The sequence below is a fragment of the Dasypus novemcinctus genome, chromosome 1 (assembly GCF_030445035.2).
Source record: "Dasypus novemcinctus isolate mDasNov1 chromosome 1, mDasNov1.1.hap2, whole genome shotgun sequence".
In the NCBI taxonomy this organism is placed as follows: Eukaryota; Metazoa; Chordata; class Mammalia; order Cingulata; family Dasypodidae; genus Dasypus; species Dasypus novemcinctus.
The window spans coordinates 129,121,533-129,148,048 of NC_080673.1; the positions used below are offsets into that span (position 1 = coordinate 129,121,533).

General features: G+C 37.4%; 1 protein-coding gene across 22 annotated transcripts in view; it reads left to right on the top strand.

Moving 5' to 3' along the window:
* Positions 1-26,516, top strand: part of CCDC158 (coiled-coil domain containing 158) — a 138,475-nt gene that overhangs the window by 75,252 nt on the left and 36,707 nt on the right. For all 22 annotated transcript variants that reach the window (XR_011649144.1, XR_011649146.1, XR_011649149.1 and 19 more), the window contains 4 exons: positions 981-1,093; positions 4,378-4,536; positions 5,892-5,984; positions 11,857-11,982. Coding sequence is in view for 16 of the 22 variants with exons in the window: in XM_071215964.1 (XP_071072065.1) it covers positions 981-1,093; positions 4,378-4,536; positions 5,892-5,984; positions 11,857-11,982 (491 nt within the window). In the remaining 6 variants the exon portion in view is untranslated. The remainder of the gene's footprint in view (positions 1-980; positions 1,094-4,377; positions 4,537-5,891; positions 5,985-11,856; positions 11,983-26,516) is intronic.

The following is a 26,516-nucleotide window of genomic DNA, read 5'->3' on the forward strand; positions in this document are numbered from 1 at the left end:
CAATATTTTCTAATGTCAAAAGATTTAAAGACAGTTACCTTTGAAAGCCAACCACAATCTCCTTGAACAAACTAGAATGGTATTTCCTTCAAAGTGGAGAGCAAATGATTTCAGACTTTTGATCAATTTACAATGGCCTTTATTAACTGTGTTTTTGACAGCTTAGATGTGAGAACTATACCTTGTAGCAAGAAGTCAGACCTTTCATTCTCTCCAACAGCTTTCTTTTTCTTTTCTACTTCTAATCTATAGCTGGACTCAAAGCAGGGCTGTTTTCAAGCCTTATTCCTCAGCTGACTATACGAAACAACAGAATATTCTGACTTTAATCCAAGCAAGATGAGTTTCATATGCTTTAATGACCTGTCATGTATTAAGTATTCAGTGTCTAGAATATTCTCAATCTGTTACCAATTTTACAAAAATAATCACATATATGTTTACTGGCAATTTGACTATGAAGATAGTAGTGTGTTCCAAACACATGACAGTACCCATCAGAATGAAAATGGAATGGTTTGTGATACCACTAGAATCCTTAAAAAGATCATTAATAGTGTATTTCTTTTGTGGTATTTTAAATATGGGTTTCTGAAAAAATCATTCTAGTGAAAATACTCCATGCATTATTCCTTGTGACTATATTTCCTCATATATATATGAGAATATTGTTACCATTGGAAATATGGCAACCTTAGCATGGTTAATGAAATTAATTCCAGTAACAAAGAAACCACAAAATATCTTCATATATATTATGTTCTCCTGCTCAAAAGCTCTGGCATTACTGAAGATTGTTACATCCCATTATCATGAAACCTTAAGATGTTTTTCTATGATCTTTCCATTGAAATTGCCCAGTACCTTGGAGGATCTTACTTGTCGCCTTCTCATAAAATTTAACATCAAATTAACAGTCGCTTCTCAAAATTTAGGAACTTTAAAAACTAAGGCACAATTTGCTTCCTTTCTTTCCCCAGCTATGAAAGTGGCAATGGGGATGCAAAAGCAAATCACAGCCAAAAGGGGTCAGATAGATGCTCTTCAGAGCAAGATACAGTTTTTAGAAGAGGCAATGACTACCGCAAATAAGGTAAGTCCCTGTCCTCAAAGTGGGAGAAAACGGCACGTTCACTCATTAATACTACAAGACAGAATAAAATGCAACAGACAAAGAAAGTGCAGTGGAGAAAAGAAAAGCTTTTTTTCTGACTCAGAGAATGAGGGAGAAGTTCTCGAAGGATCATTTGAACAGGCGCTTGAATGATAGCTAGTATTTTAAATGCAGGAAATGAGAAAAAGAGCATTCCTGGTAGAGTCAGGGAATGATTATAAACAAAATACAGTCAGTTCCACTATAATGCAACACAAATGTTCCTAAAAATAACTGCCCTATGCAAAATTGTTTAATAAAAACCACAAAGCTTAAGAGAATAACGGTGAAGGGAATCACACTTAGAAATTTTGTTAGGGACACATTTTTTTAAAAAAGGAACCTAAAAAATGGTGGCACAGTTTTACACTTGTTAAATGTTTTAGAAGTAAATAAATACTACAATAAATATGGTACTTTATTTTTAAAAAGACCTTAAATTTTTTGTGAAAGTGTATAGCTTGTGAGTTATTGTGGTACGGTGGAAGAAGGGTTTTCTGTAACACCAGATATTGATGAATATGGCTATGCCATAAGGTAAACTGAGGTAGCTGTAGATGTTTCAAGCATGTTTTTGTGTGTTTTGTGTATTCCTATGCAACTCTGCTTAGCTGAGAGCAGTTTTCTGCATTCACCTGGTATTTTTCATGGATAAAATTGTGCATAAGCAAATGTTCAAAGTTTGCATTTTGCCCAAATTGTTTCAGTCACTTGGGAACAAATTTACATCGTCAAAAGAGTTATAACAGAACTGACTACAATAGAGGTGGGAAAGTAAAGGGCGTAAATAGAAAATAATAAGTGCAACTAAAGTAATTGCTGGATTATTTACATAATGAGCTATTGAAATACATTTTTAGAATGAGTCTAAGTATCAACAAAGACATTGTATGGATTCATGTTAAGGATTTATTTTCTCTTTCACTGTTCTTTCCTGTTTTTTCTTCCCTCCTTTTCTCTTACCTGAATTTATTCTTTTCTTTCTCTTCTTTCATTACTTGCCTATTGAAATAAAGGCATGTTATCCTCTCTGCTGGTACTTAGGCTGCCTACTATTATCACAGATACGTTCCTCACTTTAACAAATCCATCACAGCTCAATGAAATCTTCTCCAAATAAAAAGGAAGAAGCATGTAGAATTAATACTTCTTTTTCCAAGGTCTTTTCTGTCTACATTATCAGAAAAAGAAAAGGTATTTGCATCCAGAATGTGTATTATAGAGAAAACAGTTTTTCTTTGTTTATGGTAAGCATGTTTCTCTTTGGAAAAAATATATTTGAAGAAACACTGATTCAGTCAGTTGAGATCTGTATTTTAACTTGACTATTATGCATTTCTTATTTTTTTCTTCCTATTCATTCCATGGTGATTTTTAAATGAAAGAACTTATCTTGGGAAACGGACTTTGGCCCAGTGGTTAGGGCGTCCGTCTACCATATGGGAGGTCCGCGGTTCAAACCCCGGGCCTCCTTGACCCGTGTGGAGCTGGCCATGCGCAGTGCTGATGCGCGCAAGGAGTGCCGTGCCACGCAAGGGTGTCCCCCGCGTGGGGGAGCCCCACGCGCAAGGAGTGCGCCCGTGAGGAAAGCCGCCCAGCGTGAAAGAAAGTGCAGCCTGCCCAGGAATGGCGCCGCCCACACTTCCCGTGCCGCTGACGACAACAGAAGCGGACAAAGAAACAAGACGCAGCAAATAGACACCAAGAACAGACAACCAGGGGAGGGGGGAAATTAAATAAATAAATAAATCTTTAAAAAAAAAAAAAAAAAAAAAAAGAAAGAACTTATCTTAATGAAATTTTGTATACTACCAAAGATTTTCCTTAAGTATATTAGTGAGCTCATTTTTATCACCGTACTGTGACTTGACAGCAAAAATTGTGTCTCGTCTGTTTTTATGTCACAGTAGATTATTTTTGAATAATCACAGTAGATTATTTTTGAAATGAATATTCAACCTTGACAAAAAATAGAATCCCATAAAAGCTTTCAAATTAATAACATTGTCTTGTTATTTAAATAAATAACATTCTCTTGTCATTTTAAACAAGTTTCAGTAAAATTTAGTTTATGATTACTAAATCCCACTTCAGCATAACACTATTTCGTTTTATTTTATTTTTTTTTTTTTAAAGATTTATTTTTATTTATTTATTTCCCCTCCCCTCCCCCGGTTGTCTGTTTTCTGTGTCTTTTTGCTGCGTCTTGTTTCTTTGTCCGTTTCTGTTGTCATCAGCGGCACAGGAAGTGTGGGCGGGGCCATTCCTCGGCAGGCTGCTGCCTACTTCGCGCTGGGCGGCTCTCCTTATGGGTGCACTCCTTGCGCGTGGGGCTCCCCTACGCGGGGGACACCCCTGTGTAGCACGGCACTCCTTGCACGCATCAGCATTGCGCATGGGCCAGCTCTACACGGGTCAAGGAGGCCCAGGGCTTGAACCGCGGACCTCCCATGTGGTAGACGGATGCCCTAACCACTGGGCCAAAGTCCGTTTTCCCACTATTTCGTTTTATGATAACATAGTTATCACATATTTTGTGGATTGCACCAAAGGTTTATTAAGCTTAGAAAGAAGGAATAACATTAGTAGTGATGAAAATAAGAGTGTACAGGGTAACACAGTTCTTTTGTTTTGTTTTGTTTTGTTATTTGGTTTTTTTTAAAAGATTTATTTTATTTCTCTCCCCTTCCCCCCTCTCCCCCCCCCCCCCCCCCGCAGTTGTCTATTCTCTGTGTCTATTTGCTGCATCTTCTTCTTTGTCCACGGCAAGGGAATCTGTTTCTTTTTGTTGTGTCATCTTGCTGTGTCAGCTCTCTGTGTGTGCGGAACCATTCCTGGGCAGGCTGAACTTTCTTTCCTGCTGGGCGGCTCTCCTTATGGGGCACACTCCTTGCACGTGGGGCTCCCCTACACGGGGAGTACCCCTGCATGGCAGAGCATTCCTTGCATGCATCAACACTGCGCATAGGCCAGCTCCACACAGGTCAAGGAGGCCCGGGGTTTGAACCATGCACCTCCCATGTGGTAAACGGACGCCCTATCCATTGGGCCACATCCGCTTCCCAGTAACACAGTTCTAACAGTTTCCAACTCCAACTCAGAAGCAATTAAATGGTATATGAATTAAACTTATTAATTTAGTTCAGCATTCTTTAAATAAAAGCTGAGTATCTCCATTCCCTCTCAACAGATTATTTTTTATATTTTCTCCTCTACAATTACAGGAGAAGCATTTCCTAAAAGAAGAGAAGAATAAACTAAGCCAGGAATTGAATACTGTTGCAACAGAAAAAAATAAGATGGCTGGGGAACTAGAAGTCCTGAGATCTCAGGAACGCCGTTTGAAAGAAAAGGTTGCTAATATGGAAGTTGCTCTTGATAAGGTAGTTATTAATTAAGTATGTAAAATAGCTTGTCAACTAAATAGTTATTAACTAAATAGAATTGTACTGAATGAAAGTTCCATGTTGACAGAAGACCAAGCCTGCCAAATTGTATTGTATCCTAGCACAAAGAAGAAATATATATTCTATCGAGAAGGTTCTTCTGAGCTTTAAAAACATAACCATAATGCAAAAATTGATTCTCACATAGTCCTGTAGTCCAGAAGTCTGAAATCAGGTTATTGGCAGGATTGGCTCCTTCTGGAGGCTCTAAGGGAGAATCTGTCCCATGCTTCTCTCCTAGCTTCTGGTGGCTGTGAATGACCCCTGGCATTTTTTGGCTTATATATGCCTCATGCCAGTCTTTGCCTCCATCTTCATATGGTGTCTCTGTGTCTACTCCCTTCCGTCTCTTATAAGGACACACATCATTGGATTTAGGACTCACTTGGTTAATACAGGATAAACTCATTTTGAGATCTTTAACCTAAATACACCTGCAAAACACCCTTTTTCCAAATAAGGTCATCTTTACAAGTACTAGGGGTTATGACTTAGACATATCTTTATATATGGGAGCCACGATTTGACATCTTAAGATATAAGATGTAAAGTTGCTCCTGGTATCCTTAGTAACCTGAATGTATAAATATATCTCCATGAGCATCTAACTTACTAACATCCTATGCAGTGGGGACTAGGTAGAAAACAGTTTGTTAATAATGTCAATGATAAAGTCATGCTAATAGTTGGTGCTTTATAGGGTCTAGAAAGTACAGATAGAGGGCACAGCTTGAAGAATGAGAAGGCCCGGTGATACTGTATTTGTCATTGCCATTCATTATAGAGGAATAAATCTCTCTTCCTTTCACATTAAAAATTCTGGAAGCTGAGAAGTGTTCTGAAACCAGTCCTTGGTCCCCAACAAATCAGAACCTTTATAGTTAAATAAAGCAATCTGTGATCTTATCTATGCTACATTTGCTTCTTAAAATATGATACATTGACTCACTTAATGAATTTCAATTGTGATTATTTTTATGTAAAATTTTAGTTGGCCAGAGCTGTTTGCTCATTTCATCCATAATCCAAACATTTTTGTGAATATCCTCCACATAATAAATGCATGTGTATGCTGGGGATATAGAGGATTACAAAGATATGGACTCCATTTGTTCTCAGTTTATTGAATAAAATAGATAAATAGATCATTGCAATAAAGTGTGCTAAAAGTGAGGGAAATGTCCTTGAAGAGATGGCAGCTCTGCATTTATGGCAGCTCTGCATTTATAGGTTAATAAAGTAAACATGCATAAAGAATCAAGGATAAAGTGCATGTGGTTGCTTGATTTCAGGCATCTTTGCAGTTTGCAGAATGTCAAGATATAATACAGCGTCAGGAACAAGAATCTGTACGCCTAAAACTTCAACACACTTTGGATGTAAAAGTAAGGTGTTTTTTTCTTCATCCTAAATAGTTTAAGCAAAAATAATGCCTTTCTTTGATAGACTTATATTTTCTTCACATACCCTACATGTATTCAAGTCTATTTCAACATGGGACTAGCAATTATAAAATCTGTACAAATATTACTACAATACTATACCTAGCCTTTTCATACTAAGAAAGATTTTCCATAAGTATGTGAAGTATGAAGTACCACGTTTTATCCTTTATTTTTTATTTTTAAAGAAACTTTAGCTTCCATAAATGTTACATTAAAAATATAGGGGATTCCCATATGCCCCATTCCCTCCCTCTCCCACACTTTCCCACTTAACAACATCCTTAGTTATTGTGGTACATTTGTTACTATCGATGAACACATATTGAAGCATTGCCACTAACCATGGATTATAGTTTACATTATGGTTTACACTCTGTCCTGTGCAATTTTGTAAGTTATGACAAAACATATAATGATCTGTATCTGTCATTGCAACGTCTTGCAGGACAATTCCAATTTCCCAAAAATGCCTCCATATTACACCTATTTTTCCCTCTCCCGCCCCTCAGAACCTCTGATGAAATTTCTTCCATTGATAGAATAACAATAAGTCTATATATAATACCAGTAAGTCTCCACTAGTCCATCATTCATTCCCCAATCCTGAGGATTCTGGGATGGTGATGCCCACTCCACCTCTAATGGAGAGGGGACTTAGATCCCATGGGGCAGATAGATGGAACTACCTTGCTTGCACTTGCAGACTCTCTCTGATCATTGGGATGGACATTGTCCATCATCATTTCCTTGTTAGTTGTCCTGGGTGAGTCTAATGAACTGGAGAGTAGGTGTTACAACTCTGCTGAGATACAGGGTCCAACTGGCACATGAACAGACCGAAGATTTTAGTCGCTTGGACATACACCTATCGGGTATAGTACTAACTATAGGTTCAAATAGAAGGCAGAAGAGCCATGTGTAGGGAAGCCACAAATGAGCCCAATTGTGTCACACTGGGGAGCATAAATTCCAAGGTAAAGCCCACTGAGAGGGCGCCAAACTCCTGAGCTGTTTGCCCTGCCTATAGTGTCTGGATGTCTCTAGAGCCCTTAGGAGCCTGCTATTTGAGGCACTTTTTACCATGGCAGTCCATGAGGTAACTGCTGAGGTGTGCATAAGTGTAACCTCTAGAATGACCTCCTGACTTACTCTGAAATCTCTTAGCCATAAAAACTCATTTGTATTTACCATTTCCCCTTTATGTTCAAGGTTTTTTTCCAGGTGCATTGCTGTTAGTGCTTGGTAATAATCCATTAGTGCTAGAGTCTGATCCCCAGGAATCATGTCCCAAACTGGGGGAAGGTAGTGCTTATATATGCTGAGTTTGGCTTAGAGAAAGGTCACATTTGAGCAACAAGGAGGCCCACAGGAGGTAACTCTTAGCAACATATAATACGAGGCTAAGTTTCAGTTTCAAAAGAAAAGGTTCATAAGTATAATCATCAATATCAAAGACCCAGCCCATTGGTCCATCCTTCTTCACTAGGTACCACCCATGTACTTGAAGGATTCTTGCTGTCCCATCAGGAAATGTAGCAGAGCTCGCAAGGATGGGAATTTTATAGTCTTTCAGTTATTGTGTGGATCTCCACCCACAGTAACAATGCCCCATGAACACTTGAACACATTCATATGCCTTAGAGGCATACCGCAGATGAACCGCTCCCCATGTATCCCCCCATCATCAACACCCCACACCAGTGATCCTCCCCTGCCACAGTTGTGACACTTCTTTGATCTAAAATCTCTCCAAAGATGAAGCCAAGAAAATAACCGAATAAAAATAAGAAAATGAAATAATAATGATAGTTTAAAAATAACAAATGAAATACAAAAAAAATTAAAAATAATTTTAAGATAATGAAAAAGTTTTTTAGGCGTTATATCTTTCATCACTGTAGGATCTGTTGTCTTATATATACAGTGACTTTTTTCCCACATATTCCCTCAGTATCTTATTTTTTTTCATTTTATCTTCAAAGAAACTTTAGATTACAGAAAAGTCACAGAGAATACAGGAAATTCCCATATATCCAACACCCTCACCCTATCCCCCTGTCCCCTGTTATTAACATTTTATATGTGGATGGTACATTTGTTTTGATTGATGTACACATATTGAAGCATTGCTACTAACCATGGTCAGTGGTTTACATTATGATTTACATTTTATACCATATACTTTTATAAATTTTGACAAAATGTAAAATGACCTGTGTTTGTCATTGCAAAATCATGCAGAGCAATTCTAATACCCTAAAATTGCCCTGTGTTCTGTCTATTCTATTCTTTCCTTCCCCTCCCCTCAGTACCTATGGTAACCATTGTTTCACTTTTTAAAGAATAAAATTCATAGTTACTTAAAATAATATTGAGGGCTTGACATATTGGTCTGTTTTCTTTTATTAGACACTACCTGTGTTCTTGAGAGACTCTTGCCTCGCTATTTGAGAACACAACACAACTCCCCAGGATGGGAATTTAATATATTCTTGTTTATTATGTGGGTCTCCACCTACTGATATAACACATGATGACAAGATGAACACTTACATATTCCATAGAAGCCTGCCCTAGGTGCACCCTGTCCTATATGCCCCACCACCACATCCAACACCCTACACAAGTAATCCTACTCTGCCATATTTGCCAAAAGAACGTTCCCAACATTGTAGTGGATTGTTTGTTTTTTAATTATTGGCTTGTAACTAAATTGTTCCCAATGCTTTAAAATACAGTTTACAACATTTCCCTTTTACTTTAGAGCTTTGCTTATTTCCCATTTTGAATTTGACACACCTTGGATGAGCGTTACTAATTCCAGCATATACTCATTGAGCTCAATGAAGTCTCAGGGAAACCTGTTTTTTCTCATGATTTGCTGCTGTTAGGAACAACAACACTCAAGGCGGGAGGCCTCCCTCCCCAGTCCTTGGCCACTAGACTGAGGGGCGAGAATTCCACCAGGCAGCAACCTAGTCCACACCTGGAGTCACTAGAGAAAGCAGGGTCACTAATACCAATGAAAGGACAGGAGACAGGGTTATCTTTAATTTGCCTTGCCCTGAGCCATGTGGAGCCGAGGTTGTAATGAAATAACCATAAAAAAGGCAAGGGGTGAGGCTAGACCTGAAGTAACCATAAACGAAAGTAAACTCAGTTTAGAATTATCATCACAATAGTATGTCTAGGTGAAATCCACCCAGCCATAGCAATTTCAGATATTATCCTTCTGCTGTTTTATATTATAATGTAATGGCATCTATATAATGCTCTTAACTTTTAGTTACAGTTTCTAGTAAGTTTTCACTTTAGGCACTTTTGTTTATTAACCAAGTAACTAAAACAATTTTATTTGTAACAACTTTGCTAAGTTTTTCGGCTTTTCCAGAATTTGAACCAATTCTACTTGTGAATTATGCATCAAATCCATTTGCAAGACAGTATTGATATTTAAAGCCTCAATTTTAGGCTACCTCTCACTGTTATGCAATTTAAAACAGGCAAACCCCAAATCTGATTTATAAGTTCCTAGGCATGAGTAGACTGACAGAGTTAAAGCGAGCACACATGTAAAGGTTAAACACAAAGTTAGGCACAGATTAGAACAGAAGAGAGAATTTTACACTTAGTTTAGGGGAAAACGTGTTTGTAGAGTTAAGTAGACACAAAATCCCCAGTGTCTTTCCATGGTAGAAACCTCATACAGGACTTTCCAGCTTCGTTCTTCAGAAAAATTCCTGGGCAGCTGCTAAGTATGGAGCTAAGGGGTCCAGAGAAGCCTTGCCCATGAAGAGACATGAATTGGGGCTACATCCCATTGGTTTCCTCCCAGCAAGGGCCCAACATTGTAGTTTTAACCACAGATCTGCACATCCCCAGAGTTCACCTGCTCCTTCCCCCAACCACTGTCATGCCTATCCACTGCACAACTACACTCTTCCACTTTATCATAAATTTGCCTGTATGGGCATTGGCTCACAACTCTCTATTTCCTTTCCGTCTCGTGTAAACCTATTTTCCAGACTCTAGCTCTGTGAGTCTGCTCAATTTGCTTAATTCATATCAGTGAGGTCATGTATTAATAATATTTGTCTTTCAATATTGTTTAACATATTGTATGAATAAAATTTTTTATATGTATCCAATACATTTAATTGAGAAATGTATGTTTTTATTTTTAAAAAAGCTATTGTAAAAAAAAAAAATTGTCCTTCAGTGCCTGGCTTACTTCACTCAGCATAATGTCTTTAAGATTTATCCATGTGAATACTACAGTCCTTCTTACAGCTGAGTAATATTCCATTGTATGTATATACCAAAATTTGCTTATCTATTTTTCTGTTGATGGGCATTTGGGTTGCTTCTAACTTTTGGCAATAGTGAATAATTCCACTGTGAGCAAGTGATTTGAATAGACACTTCTCCAAAGAAGAAATACAAATGGCTAAAATGCCCATGAAAAGATGCTCAACATCACTAGCCATTAGGGAAATGCAAATCAAAACTACAATGAGATGTTATTATACATCCATTAAATGGGCAGCTATGTAAAAAAACAAGTGTTGGGGAGGATGTGGAAAAAGGAAACACTTGTCCCTTGCTAATGGGTATGTAGAATGGTGCAGCCATTATGGAGGAGAGTCTGGCAATTCCTCAGGAAGCTAACTATAGAACTGCCATATGATCCAGCAATCCCACTGCTGGGTATATATCCAGAAGAATTGAAAGCAGGGACATGAACAGATATATGCACACCAGTGTTCATAGTGGCATTATTGACTTGCCAAAAGTTGGAAGCTTTATTCTTAGCTTACAATAAGAGAATGAAACATAAAAGTACCTGCTTTGGGGGAAGTGGCTATGGCTCAATCACTTGGGCTCCCATCTACCATATGGGAGGCCATCCATGGGTTCTTGTCCCGGGGCCTCCTTGTGAAGGCAGGGTTGCCCACACACCGCAAAGAGAAGCTGGCCTGCAAGCACCGTGGAGAGCCAAATCAGCAAAGTGATGCAACAACAAAAAAAAAGGGAGACAGGCAGAAACGCAGAAGAACGTGCAGCGAATGGACACAGAGAGCAGACAGCAGCAAGCCGCAAGGCGGGGGGATAAATAAATAAAAATAAAACACAGACACAGAAGAATGCATAGCAAATGGACACAGAAAGCAGATAGCAAGCAAAAAGCCACAAAGGGGGGGTGCGAGGGATAAAAAAAAATTAAAATTAAAAAAATTTTTTTAAAGTACCTGCCTTGGCATGCCTGAGGGAATGCAAAGGCCCAAAGCAAGAATGTGTTTGGTTTGTTTAGGGAATAGCAAAAATGCTATAATCTGCATGACAGACAAAAATGTATATTTTTACATAATACTCCATAACTTCCATTAAACTATATGTCTACTTTTCAGAACTATATTTAAAAGTTGCAGACATGTTTTAAGGCTTCAATAATGGATATTTTCACAAGCAAGAGCATTCCGTTGTTGCAGAGGTTCTTTCCCATTGTGTGCCAGAGCTAGTATGGGATCTTTGGGCAACATTTAGAGACTAGTGTAATAGTGTACCATCCTAGGTATGTCTTCACATCTGGAATGCTTTTATCAGAAGTAGGAACGCATCTTCCTAAACATGCTTTGTTCTCAGAGAGTAGCTTAGACACCCAGAATAATCTTGCTTTGTACTTTGGTTTATAATGTTTTAGAAGTTCAACATGTAAAACTGAAATTATGTTTGAAAAAATAAATTTTTCTTTCACAGTAATTTGTAGTTATTAGTTGGTAATTATTTTACTGACATTTGTATTGTTTTTCAGGAACTTCAGGGCCCTGGCTACACCTCAAATACTTCTGTGAAACCACGCCTTCTACAGTCATCATCTGCTGTCCGTTCTCATTCTAATGTCCCATCTTCCCAGTCTACAGCTAGCTTCCTGTCTCATGTAAGTAACTAGTCTTATAACCCATGATGCAAATGATATATTACGTAAGTAATTTTAAATTAGAAAGAATTTCATTAAAAATTAATATATCTACAGTTATGCTATTTTCAATTGCTAGATTTTAGATTTATACATTTTCCTATAAATCCAACAAAGGTTAGATGAATCAAAATGTTTTCTTTGCTAGTTGGCATTTTCTATGGGGAAAACAAACATGAAATATTCATTAAGGGTAATGTTAACAGTAACTATTTAATGCTTCAGCATTCAATTCTTTTGATTATTTCCATCACAAGCATTTCTGGATCACAGAGCAAAGATTGAGATGACTAAAATAAACATCATTTAAAATCCAGTGGCAATTTGGTGGTATACTTGATACTTTATCAAGTTGAAAATTATTTACTATATATTGTTTCTTTATGTACTTATGTGAGCTTATTTATAATAGTACAAATTTTATTAATCATAACATTTTAAGTTAAAATGTTAAAGATTTTCAAAGTTTAGAAATTATTTTCAAAATAATGAGAATTATTTAATAAATTGCAGATGAACGTAATTTCATTAGATGTCCTGTTTTATGTATGGTAACACTGTCAGCAGTAACATACTAGTTATTCTCCACACCATTTAAATAAAAATTATGTACATCAGACTAAAAGTTGAAATGGACTCTTCTTACCTCACATATAGACATAATATTTAATGTTCATGAAAATAGTGTAAGGTTTTTAAAGATAAAAGTCATATCTTAATCTTTGTATCCTGAGAAGTGTGGAAAAGAAAGCCATGGTCTGCAGGCGGTACTCAAAAACTGTTTATTGCTGAAAAAATGTTTCCTTTGTGGAAGTTTTTTCTGGTCTTTGACATTCAAATCTTGAATTTTACTTCCGTTGTTTTTATTTCTCCTCAGCATTTTATCATATTCTCTATTTGATTTTTTAAATTGTTAATTTAATCAGTAAAGATTTTTAAAAATAGCATTTTAAAGTTCAATGAAAGAGTGGAATGCAAACTTTTAGATTTTATGTAAAACATCTCAGTCATGTTAGAAAAGAACAAGCCAGGCCTATAAAATTTTAAAAGAAATACATGAAAATATTAACAATAGCTTTTTCAAGATTATAGTTAAATTTCCCCTTTTAAAAGTATTTGTTTTTTCCAGATGTTCTATATTGAATTTATCCACCCATTAGACAAATATTTATTGAATACATACTATATGCTAAATTCTGTTCTAGATACTTGGGACATAGCAGTAAACAAAACAGTGAACTATATTACTTTCACTTTCATTGTATAAAATTATGTAATAAACATTTTTAAGTAAAAGGAGAAATTGTTTAAAGCATGCTTGAAGTCTATTTGGAATATACAATTCTTCTCGCCATTAGAATTGCAATCCTGGTTCAGTTTCTGGTGCCTCCTAAAGAAAACAAACAAACAATGAGCAGACAAAGCAGACAATGAGCAAAAACAGCAAACAAGACAATGAGCAAACAATGAGCAGACAATGAGCAAAAACTAAATGAGCAGGAAGTGGATGTGGCTTAAGCAGTTGAGTGCCTACCTCCCACAGGAGAGGTCCTGGCTTCTGTTCTGGATGCCTCCTAAAGACAAAAACAAGCAGACAATGAGAAAAAAGACAAAAACAAAAAACAATGAGCAGTTAACAAATGCAAATAACAAGCAAAAACAATGAGCAAAGAGTCAAGGGAGCCATCTCGGGGGAAAAAAGAATAATTCTCTTATAAAAATTTTTGTACATGTCTTTTGGTATATACTCCTATTGGGGATAGACCTAGGATTGAAATCATTTAGATGGTAGGACATGCCTATGTTCAACTTTACCAGTATTCTAAGGTAGTTTTACAGTTTGCCCTACACCAACAGTATGTGAATTTGTTTCACATCCTTACCAAGTTTTACAGCATTATTAATTTTTTTTATTTGTTCAAACAGTTATGGAGAGAGCTATGTTAAAATCTCCCACTTCAAATGTAGATTTGTGTTTTTCTTCTTGTAATTCTTTAACTTCTTGTTTTATTTACTTTGATGCTATGTTATTTGATTCAAATTTTTTATTATTTTATCTCCCTAAATTTAATCATGTATTATTATGACATATTCTGCTGCTTCTCTTTTTTGCCTTAAAAATCTACTTTGTCTGATAGTAGTTTCAATATCATGTTTCTTTTGATTAGTGTTTGCATAGATTTTTTTTACTATCTTTTAAAATTCTAGTCATTTGGTATTTTCATATTTAAGGTTTGTCTCTTAAAAGCAGTAAATAATTGATTTGTTTGATCTAAACTGTAATTCTTTTAAACTACCGTCTTGCAGTCTGCTTTCCATTTGTCCCAGCTGTCCTCTTTCTTTCTCTATCCTTTCTTGCTGTCTTTTAATCAGAGTTTTTTTAATAAACTTCTTAATTTTGGAATAATTTTAGATTCATAGAAAAGTTGAAAAGATAGAGTTCTATGTACCCTTTACCCAGTTTCCCCTAATGTCAACACCTTATTTAATCATGATACATCTGTTAAAACTAATGTTGGTATATTACTATTAACTGTAATGTACTGTTTCTGTTCCAGGATGCAATCCAGGAATCCAGATTTCATTTAGCTATTTTTTTATTTCCCCCCTCTGCTAACTTGGTTACCTTCTCTGACTATGTTTTTGATGGTTACTCCAGAGTTTAAAACATGCATCATTGACATATTAAAATCTAATATATATCTTTGCTTTCATCTCTTCCCAGGCAATTTAAGGACCTTAGCACACTTTAGCTCCATTTAACTCTTTTCCAACTTATTTGCTATTGTTGTATGTTTTAAGTCCATGTATATTGCAAAGCCCACAAGATCTTATTATAGTTTTATAAATCAGTATTAAATTAGAGTTAGTCACCTACTTATACTTTTCATTTGCTTTTCATTATTTCCCATATTTCTAAGCTTCCATCTGGGATGCCAAAAGAACACTCAATAGAAATTTCTTTAGTGCAGTTTGCTGTGATGAATCCTCTCAGTTATTTGCTTGCTTGTTGTTCTACATTTTGGTCTATTATGTCACATTTATTTATGAAGGATATTTTCACTATAAATAGTCAAATATTAAGGTTATTTAGAACTTCTACTATAGAATATGAAAATTTAGCTCTCTTCTCATGCCCCGTATGTAAATGCACACATATACAAATTTCTTTTCCCCATATAATTACATCATAAATTTTGGCTCATATTATTATGATTATGTAGATATTATTTCATGCAGTGAACTGTGATTATATTTCCTTTTTATGCTTTGATTTAATAATTATTTTGTTTTTCCTTTGCTTAGTTTTCTAGATACTTAGATCTAATTATCCCTCAAACTTTTCTGGAAAAAAAAACAAAACTGTTAAAGCCCTCTCAGTTTGTGCAGACTAATCAAATAATTTATCAGTTCCTTTATTTGTTCACGTATTTCTATATTCATATATTAGGTATTATGCATGCATGTATTATGCATGCATCGGTTTTACTGTTTCAATCTGTGCTAGTTGCCTTCTAGGCTTCTTGGATTTTTCTCCTCCTCTAATAATGTGGGAATTCCCTTCATTTTTTATCTATCTTATATCTTGTTTTCTAGATTCAATCCTTACCTTCCTCCCTCCCTTTCTACCCACCTCATTCCCTTTCCACCTCCCTTCCTTCCTCTTTCCATATAATGCAGTAACTTTCTATGAAAGGATGCATCCCATTCATGTGTTCGGAGGACTTGCATGTCTGAAAATGCCTATAATCTTTCCTTACATTTGATTGATTTCAGAATTTCATTGCTCTTGTGCTATTTTGATTCCAGAACCTTTGAATATGAACTCCCCCTCCTTTTTTTTTTTTTTTTTTCTGAAGCCTTTTAGGATCTTTTCTTCATCTCTGGGATTCTGAAATTTCAGGATGATTTCTTTGCCAGGGATCTTTTTCTCTTCATTTTTCTTGGTGCCAACTGGGCACTTATGTTCTTTAGTTCTGAGAAGTTTTCTTTTAGTATGTATTTGTTAATTTTCTTCCCCTTAATTTTCTCCTTTATCTCTTTCTGGAATTCTTAAGAGCACCACTGGATTGATTCTCGAATCTTTACTTTTGACTCCAATTTTCCGTCTCTTCATCTTTCATTCCCACCTTTGAGAAAATTTCAATTCTATTTCCAACCTTCTATTGATTTTTCTTTCTGCTCTCATGTGTGGGTGTGGGTGTAGGTGTGTGTGTATTTCCAGAATCCCTTTTTTGTTCTCTTAAGTCTTTTTTTATAGCTTTCTGTTCTTTCATGGATACAATTCTTTATCTTTTCTGTGTAAGGGTATTAACTTTGTTTTTTTTTTGATAATTTCTCTACTATCTAAACGAGCGATGTTTCTTCAAATTCCTTTTGTCATTTTTCTTTTTTTATGTTTTTCCTGTTAGGGACTTTCCTTCAACATTTGGTGATATTTGATTATACATTCATTTTTACTTATTTTTTTAATTGTATTTTTTTGAAGATACGTAAATCACAAAAAAATGTTACATTAAAAAATATAAGAGATTCCCATATACCCCACACCCACCCCACTCCACTTCTCCCACATCAACAACCTCTTTCATCATTGTGGCACATTCATTGCATTTGGTGAATACATTTTGGAGCACTGCTGCACTGCATGGATAATAGTTTACATTGTAGTTATATCTCCCCAGTCCATTCAATTATACATTCATGTTTAAGATTAAAAAAACAATTAAAAGCCCTGTGTAAGGTTAACAGGTTTCAGGTTTGTCAACTGATGATAGATGGCTAGATATTAAGCTTGGTTTTTCTTTTTTGAGGACGCCCAAAATATATTTATAGGCCTTTTTTCTTAGACCTGTCAGTTTCCCTAAAGAAGAATTCTCTAACTCCTGATTTGTAGGTATAACTACATCTGCTGGTATTCTTAGAGCTGTGGGGAAGGATTCTGGGATCTCTACCTATGCAAACTTACTTGATACTTACGTGTTCAGTTGGCAGCCTTACCCCTACTATGCCGGGTATTCCTTTGGAGACCAGGTATTCCTTTGAAGTCTCAAGTCATTTGGTTCACCCTCACCCAGAATAATGTTCTGACTATGTGGAAAGAGAATTTGGGATTTTAACAGCTTCAACTTTTCAGCCAATCCTCCCATTTTGCTTTCTTCTTCCTTATGTTTGGAAATACATGAGACCTCCAGTTTCTGAGCCTTTCTGGAATACTCTGATACAGAGCAACTTGCTTATTCTTGGCTAATTTCCGTGCAGGTACTTGTTGAGTTTTAGCTTCCTTTGTTCTGATGAGTCAGTTATGAATGATTCATTTACTTTATTTTTATTTATGTATCATTTTATATTTTATTTATATTCTATACACATATTCTGTAATTGTACTAATTACACTTAATATTTACCTCAGGGATCTATGAAGTAGGCAGGAGTCTTAGAAACATTTTAACTTTTGTTGTGTTTCCTAAAACCACCTTTCCTTAAACCAAATAGTATATTTATGTTCCATTCATTACCATCATCTAGAAGGAATACAAGTAAAAGAGACAGATTTGGTCATACATCCTCAAAATAGAAAATAGTCTGATTCAAATGGAATAAGATCAAGCATTTATATTTATCTTTGCATTTATTTTCTGTCTTTGGACAGTGGATATAAACTGGTTGAGAAGCATGTACTCTCCTTAGGTATTGCTTGTCTTACATCATAACTTCTAAGTTTGCCTGTAATGGACTCAAGTCCATTAGAGAGAACCTTAATCTTGACAACAATAACAGTATATGTTTATATTCTTCTCCTGAAACCTAGAAGTTTGCAAAAGTTTTACCTTATTTTTACATATAACAATACTCTTAATGTGTACCCTAGAGGTCAAAGGATTGGAGTAGAGGAGAGCAAGATCCTTTGATGTGCTCTAGTAACTTCGGAAAGAACTTTCATTTAATTATTTCTTTGACAGCGTGACAAGAGTCATGTAAGCAATATATTAGAATTGTTTCTTCCCTAGCTATTTTCCTAATTTAAAAGTTTTTATTTTGCTCATATTATGTACCAAAATAACATACATATCAATTAAACAGTAAGAATGTAAAATGAATTAATGAAAGCATTACAAGATATGCAAACATTTAAAGGAAAAAGTGATTATTTTGATTAAACAAAACTTCCTTAATCACAAAACCACCATAAACAAATTAAAAGAAAACCACAAATTAGAAAAATATTGACATAGATAAAGGGCAAAGATAAAGTATATGCTTCCCACCAAATGCAGGTTTTGAAAGTGACCCCACTAAATAAGAGGACCACCTAGAGGGCCAGTGTGACCTCCACAAAAAGTGTAAACTGCGGAGAATTCAGGACTGGGGGGTGGAGTTGGGAGTTTACTTGCTCCTAAAATCCCCAGACAGGGACCATACTCAAGTAGGACCTTTTTTTCCTTTGCCTCTTTCTACTTGCCCCTGTCCCCAACCCCAGAGGAGCCCAAAACAGCAGTGAGGAAGGAGTAAGGCAAAAAAAGAAAGCAACCAACTCCCCTCCTATGCCTATAAAGCCTTCCAAGTCTAAAACAGTCCCTCAGCTCATTCCATAAATGTGTACACTAAGACAGGAGGGAGACACATCAAAATGTTAACATTGTGGGGAGGGGCAAGATGTGGCAGAGTAAGGAAGATCAGCTCATCCTACAGTGCTGTTAGTAATCACAGCAGAGCTACCTAAATCACTTGTTCGGAGGGCCCAGGATACTTGGAAGAATGGAAGGAGGAGACTGCCCATCTGCAGTGAAGAATCTTTAGTAGAGAACTCCATGCCATGGAAGCCAGTGCCCGTCCCCTGCCAGGCACAAGACACCTCAGGAGCTATCCCCTGGCTGGAGTTGGAAGCTCCATTTCCCCAATAAAGGTAGAGGAAGAGATAGTTGGGCACTGACTTCAGCTACTGAATAGTAAATTCTGCTATCTTAAGAACAGCTTAAGTTTGAATCTAAGTTGAAAAGAGGTAGCAACCATTTTAACTGCCCCAGGCATGAGTGGAAGTGGGGCTGATTGAAAATCATGGTGAAGTTAGGGACCGGCTTCTTTCCACCCAGATTGGATTGCTGCCCTAGGCTAGGCTCCAGCCCCAAATTGGGCTGGGAAGAAGCTGGAGGGACCTGCACCAGCCTCTCTAGGCAACTGTAGTCACTTTCAGCCCGCATGAACTAGATTATTGATTACCCAAGTGGCTGTATCCCTGCTTCCAATAGGACAGAAGGGAGGGTGGTATTTCCTTAGCCTCTCCAGGCAACTGCAGTTGCTTTTGGCCTGCATGGACAAGATTCTTGCACACATCTGTGGCTCCATCCCTACCTCTGACAGAGGAGAAGGGAGGCCAGTGTTTTGTCAGTCTGTCTGGGCAACTGCGGTCAGTTTTGACCAGCACAGCTTAGTTTGCTGCCCACACCTGCAGCTCCATCCCTGCCCTAGGCAGGGGAAGAAGGCATGTAGAGTTCCATCCGTCTCTCTGGGTAGATACGGTCTTGGCCTGCATGTCTTGGATTACTGCACATAGCTGTGACTGTGTCCCTGTTCCTGGCAGGGGAGAATGGTAGGAGGAGCTTCAATGGTTACTGGGGCAACATGAGCATAGTTGAAGGACTCTCACTTCCGGACTTGAAGTCATATTACCTAGCTACCATGGTATAAACAGCATGATACTGGAGTAAAGATAGACATATAGGGAGAGAGGATGTGGCTCAGGCAGTTGAGTGTCTGCCTCCCACATGTGAGGTCCCATGTTCAGTTCCCGGTGCCTCCTAAAGAAGAAACAAGCAGACAATGAGCAAAAACAATGAGCAAACAGATGAGGAAGCTATTTTGGGTGGTGGGGGGAACCCTCTTTAAAAAAAAAAAAGAATGTAGAACAATAGAACCAAATGGATGGTTCATAAACAGACTGTTACATCTATGGATAAGTGATTTTTGACAAGGTTGTCAAGCCCACCCAGCTGGAGCACAATAATCTGTTCAACAAATGGTGCTGGAAGAACTGGATATCCATATCCAAAAGAAAGAATCTCACACCTTATATAAAAAATAACTCAGAATAGATCAAAGACCTAAATATAAAAGGTAGAACCATAAAACTAGAAGAAAATGTAGAGAAACACCTTCAAGATCTGGTGGTAAGTGGTGGTTTCTTAAACCTTACACTGAAAGCACAAGCAACAAAAGTAAAAATGGATAAATGGGACCTCCTCAAACTTAAACACTTTTGTGCTTCAAAGGACTTTGTCAGGGGAAGCGGATTTGGCCCAATGGATAGGGCATCCACCTACCACATGCAAGGTCCAAGGTTCAAACCCAGGGCCTCCTGACCCGTGTGATGAGTTGGCCCACACACAGTCCTGATGTGCACAAGGAGTGCCGTGCCATGCAGGGGTGTCCCCCATGTAGGGGAGCCCCATGTGCAAGGAGTACGCCCCATAGGGAGAGCCACCCAGCATGAAGGGAGTGCAGCCTGCCCAGGAATGGCACCACACACACAGAGAGCTGATGCAGCAAGATGACACAACAACAACAAAAAATGAGACACAGATTCTGGGTACCACTGGCAAGAATACAAGCGGACACAGAGAACACACAGCAAATGGACACAGAGAACAGACAACTTGTGGGGGGGGGAGGGAGCGGGGAAGGGGAGAGAAATAAAATTTTAAAATAATAATAATAAAATAAAATTTAAAAAGGAACTTTGTCAGGAAATTGAAAAGGCAGCCAAGTCAATGAGAGAAAATATTTGGAAACCACGTATCTGATAAGGGTTTAATTTCCATGCTATATTAAGAGATCATATAATTCAACAATAAAAGAGCAAGCAATCCAATTTTAAAAATGGATAAAAGACTTAAACAGACATTTCTCAAAAGAGGAAATACAAATGACCAAAAAGCACATGGAAAAATCTTCAATAACACTGGACATTACGGAAACGCAAATCAAAACTGCAATGAGATATCATCTCTCAGTTCATAGAATGGCCATTATTTAAAAAACATAAAGCAAGTGCTAGAAAGGATGTGGAGAAACAGGAACACTTCTTCACTGTTGGTGGGAATGTAGAATGGTGCAGCCTTTTTGGAAGACAGTTTGTTGGTTTCTCAGGAAGTTAAATCCAGCAGTCCCTCCACTAGGAATATTTCCAGAAGAACTGAACAGTGATGTGAAAAGACATTTGCACACCAATGTTTATAGCAGCTTTATGCATAATTGCTAAAAGATGAGTGGATAAATGTGATATGTACATACAATGGAATACTACAGTACTGCTGTAAAAAGAATGAAATTGGGACACATGTGACAAAATGGATGAATCTTGAGGACATTACGCTGAGTGAAATAAGTCAGGCACAAAAGGACAAATGTTGTATGGTCTAATACAAATAATATGAACTAAATACAGAATAAACACATGGAGTTAAAACTTAGAGTTGAGATTACTAGAACATAGGATGAGGGCTGAGAGGGGTACTGATCCTTAATGCATGCCAAATTTTTGATTAGCTTGATTACAGAAGTGGAAATGGATAGAGTTGATAGTAACATAGTGAGTTTATCTACACAGATGGTTTTATAAATGGGATTGTGGCTGAAAGAGGTAGTATAGGGACATAAATGTCAATTGAAGGATGCTAGGGGATAATCTAGGAACTGAGTAGCATAGTGAACCTGGAGGTGGTGAGGATTATGGTTAATAGTACAAATACAACAGCATTCTTCTATGAACTAGAACAAATGTAAGTCACTGTTACAAGGTGGTAAAAATATGGTGATGCATGGGAAAATATAATTAATGTAACTTATGGACTATAATTAACAGCAATATTGTAATATTCTTACCTCAATGTCAATGTCATTGCTAAGAGTCAGTAATAAGGATATGGGATTTTTTTCTTTTGAACTAAGGAAAACATTCAAAAATTTACTGAGGCAATGATTACACAACTGTGATGAAAGTGAGAGTCACTGAGTATACACGTTGAATCGATTGTACAAGGCATGAGACTGTATAACACAGTGAGCCACGTGGTGGATGATGGACTATCATTAATGAAGCCTCTGCGGGGCTTCGTGGGGTCGCAGGAGGCGAGGACGACGCAGCCCGGCTAGAGGAGACAGACCACGGAGACTGGCTGATGGCGCAGATCCAATTTATTGAGGAAGTATTTGACAATATAAGCACGAGGGAACGGGGGTGGGGCTAGTGCGGGGTGAGAGCTGATTGGTGAGCACGGGGTTTTTGCCTATGGTATGGGAGCTGAGGCGCTGCAGGCCAGCGCGGGGAGGGCTGTTGCTGGCCCCGGCTCCCTATTGGTCCGGGCGGGCTGAATGCCCTTATAAGGTCAGGCGGTCGGCTCGGCAGGCAGGGGGGCATGAGATGACGTGCGGTGGGAGGGCCGAAGGGCAGGCTGAGGGCGGTGACGCCCATACCAGGCCGAGGGCGGAGCGCCCGTACCAGCCACCCTTACCCTAGCGGAAGCGGTACCTACTTCGCGCCAGAGCTGGCCAGAGAGGCAAGCCAGACTGTTGCCTGACGCTGTGCCTCAATTAACAGTACAAATATGAGAGTGTTCTTCATGAACTGTAAAAAATGTACAATACTAATATATACTGTTAATATTCAAGAGTGTATGGAAAGAATATACCAAATGTAAGCTGTAGAACATAGTTAATGGAAATAGTCTGATGATGTTCTTTAAAAGTCTGCAACAAATACTCCACAATAATGTAAGGTGTTGGTGGTGGGGTGTTGTATGGAAATTCTGCACATTATGCATGATTATTTGTAAGCTCACAACTTCTCTAATAAAAAAATATATATATAAAATGTTAACAGTGCTTAACTTTTGGCAGGTGGGATTTGTTATCATGTATTTTTTTGTTTGACTTTTTTTTCACACTTGAATAAAAACATACATTTCTCAATTAAATGTACTAAATGCATATCATTTTTTTCTTTTGAATCATAAAATACATTACATAGTATATTTGTTTCATATTAACCCAATCATACAGTATTTGTCCTTTTGGTCTGACTTGCTTTGCTCAACATAATATCCTCCAGGTTCATCAATGTTGTCATATGCTTTACAACTTCATTTCTTCTTACAGTTGCACAATATTCCATCATGTGAATACACCACAGTTTGTTTATCCATTCATCCATTGATGGATACCTGGGTTGTTTCCAGCTTTTGGTAGTTGTGAATAATGCCGCTATGAACATTGGTATGCAGAAATCTGTTAGTGTTTCAAGGTCAGGCAGTGAAATTCCCCCAGGTTGCTCTTCAGTTTTAGAATGCTTTTGGCTATTCGGGCACACTTTCCCTTCCATCAAGTATTTAAAATTTTTTTAGAAATGAATATGTAATACTTTGTATAGGATTATAAGATATAAAATCAGAAAAAAAGGTGTTTTTATAATGACCCTTTCTAAGAATTAAATAGTTGTCTATAAAATATTATTTACTAGGCAACTAATTCTTCAGAAATATGCTCTTGCATAGTGTAATTTCATTTATGGCCTTGACCTCTGTGATGGTTAGGCTAATGTGTCAGCTCCATCAGATAATGGTGCCCATTTGTTTAGACAAGCAAGCACTGGGCTAAATGTAATAATATAAAGGCATTTCATGGACTTTAATCATCACTGAATTGATTGCATAAATGGCTAGTTAAATCTGCAATCCTCTGTGGAGATTGACATCAGCAGTGAGTGACATCTCATCCAGTCAGTCGAAGGCCTTAAAAGGGGAATTGATTTCAGCATTCAGAAAGAGAATTCCCATCTCTACCTTGGACAGCCAGCATCTCCTGGGGAACTCATCAAGGACCTTCTTTGGGGTCCCCGGATTACAGCCTGCCCTACAGAATTTGGACTCGTGCATCCAATTTTATAAAATCTTATACTATTTATAGATATCTCCTGTCAGTTCTGTTTCCCTAGAGAACCCTGACTAACACAGCCTCTATAAGAATTTTCTGTTTTTTTTAATTTGTCAAGTCAGGAATTCAATATTGTATTCTGTTATCATAAAAATGGATTCTGTCTTGATAAAAAATAATAGCTATTGATTTGATACTGACAATGGCACTCTATTTATATACATTATTTCTAATCTTTGTAAAAATTGAGCAAGAGAAATTATATTGTCCCCGTTTTAAAATGAGGAAACAGGCACTCAGAGAGGTAAAGTTGTCCAACATCCCACAGCTAGTTGGTAAAGGGGTTAAAAGAGGGGCCCACATTTGTTTAATTCTAATCCCATGCTATTCCATGCTGCTTGTGTTCCCAGATAATTTGTGTTCTCTCTCTCTCCCCTTCTGTGTTGGTATTATTAAGGAAAACTTTGGTTCAAACATTCAACTTGTACAGAATTGGTACACAGAATTGCATTAGTCATGATCCTGGGTATATGACGCACTCATTGTTGATCCCTTCCTAGCTTTATTTGATTATTTTGGTTTTTGTTTAGAATAACAGTGAACACGTGAACACACTGTCCAGCCCAACAACTAAAACATTACCAATAACTTGCCTCTGTGCTCCTCCCTATTCCATTCCTGCAAGAAGTAGCTCCTCCCTATATTTTGAATATAGTTGTAGCATATAAACAGATGTTCAATGTAAAAGTTCAATAGTAAGGAAGTGGAAATTTTCTTTCACTCCTTCCTCAGTCCCACTGCCCTCCTCAAAGTTAACCAGTGTTAACCATGCAAGTCTTTTTTGTGCATTTACATTTATACATGATGCATATACACATTATACATACATATAGTTAAATACATAAACACATATATAGATATACAGTATAAATAGAATCATACTATACATATTGTTTTTGAAACTCACTTTTTTTCACACTTAGCAGTATTTGTTGGCAGTCTTTCTCCACAAGATATCCCTATGGAGTCTAATTCCCTAAAGTTTACTGATATGTAAAAGCAGTGTTTGTAAGCATACATTGTCTGCTTTGGTTCTACAACCTTCAAGGGACCTTTATCACTACCTTCAGACTCCCTGCTTTGAACTAAATATGTGTGGTGTGGAAATAATCCTACACCTCAGCATGTAGAAAAAGCCTTATATATAAACCATAGCAGGAAATATATGTATTACTCAACAAATATTTGTTAAATGGTTAAAATTTATTATAATTATATCAAGTTTGCCTTTCCTTTAGCTAAAAATAATAATGCAGTTTGCAGGAAAAGTAAACTAGAGGTTCTACTGTGGCAACCAGTGTGACAGAAGTGGGCATTGAGGGCTCAGCAAATGAAGTTCCTGAAATTCTGGACAACATAGGAAATTGACTTGAGGGTGTCAACCACTTTGCCACTAATAGGAATGATTTCTGGAGGAACTTGATTCTCACTTTGGTCTTTTTGCTGCTGGAGTTTGGCCGGCCAGGAACTTGAATGACATTGACCTAATTACACCCCAGGCAGGGGTGTAGCAAACCATAAGGGACCCCTATGCCATACAGGAACCTTCCAAAGACAGAGGGTCCAATTCTGTGAACCCAAGACTTGCCCTGATGACAATTGAAGTTTGGTTTGAATAGGCACCTTTCCTTTCCTGCCAGGTTTTCTTTTCTTCCTTGAGTCCATTCAAATCACCATTCTCTGGTCAGCAGGTTGGCTTCAACTAAAGTTTTGCCCTCTGTTCCATAAAGTTCTGTATATAATTTCTGAGTTTCTGCAGGGGATGATCTTTACTCTTGTTCTGAGGAATAACCTAATGATGTTTTACAAATATTTGAAATAAAAACTGCACACAAAGACAAAAAAGAGTAATTATACTTTTAAAATAATGGAACTAATACTTTATTTGAGTGCATAGTTATAGAAAAAAAATGAATTTCTTTAAGTGGTAGTTATAAAATTAAGAGGTTTTCAGGGTCTGTAGGGTTTTTTGTTTTTGTTTTTGTTTTTGTAGTTTTTGTTTATATTATTGACTGTTTAGATTGCTCATTGTGCAAATATTTTTTTTTTTTTTTTTTAAAGATTTATTTATTTATTTAATTTCCCCCCCTCCCCTGGTTGTCTGTTCTTGGTGTTTATTTGCTGTGTCTTGTTTCTTTGTCCGCTTCTGTTGTCGTCAGCGGCTCCGGAAGTGTGGGCGGCGCCATTCCTGGGCAGGCTGCTCTTTCTTTTCACGCTGGGTGGCTTTCCTCACGGGCGCACTCCTTGCGCGTGGGGCTCCCCCACGCGGGGGACACCCTTGCGTGGCACGGCACTCCTTGCGCGCATCAGCGCTGCGCATGGCCAGCTCCACACGGGTCAAGGAGGCCCGGGATTTGAACCGCGGACCTCCCATATGGTAGACGGACGCCCTAACCACTGGGCCAAAGTCCGTTTCCCACAAATATTTTTTTTTAAGATTTATTTATTTATTTATTTCTCTCCCCTCCCACCCTACCCCGGTTGTCTGTTCTCTGTGTCTTGTTTCT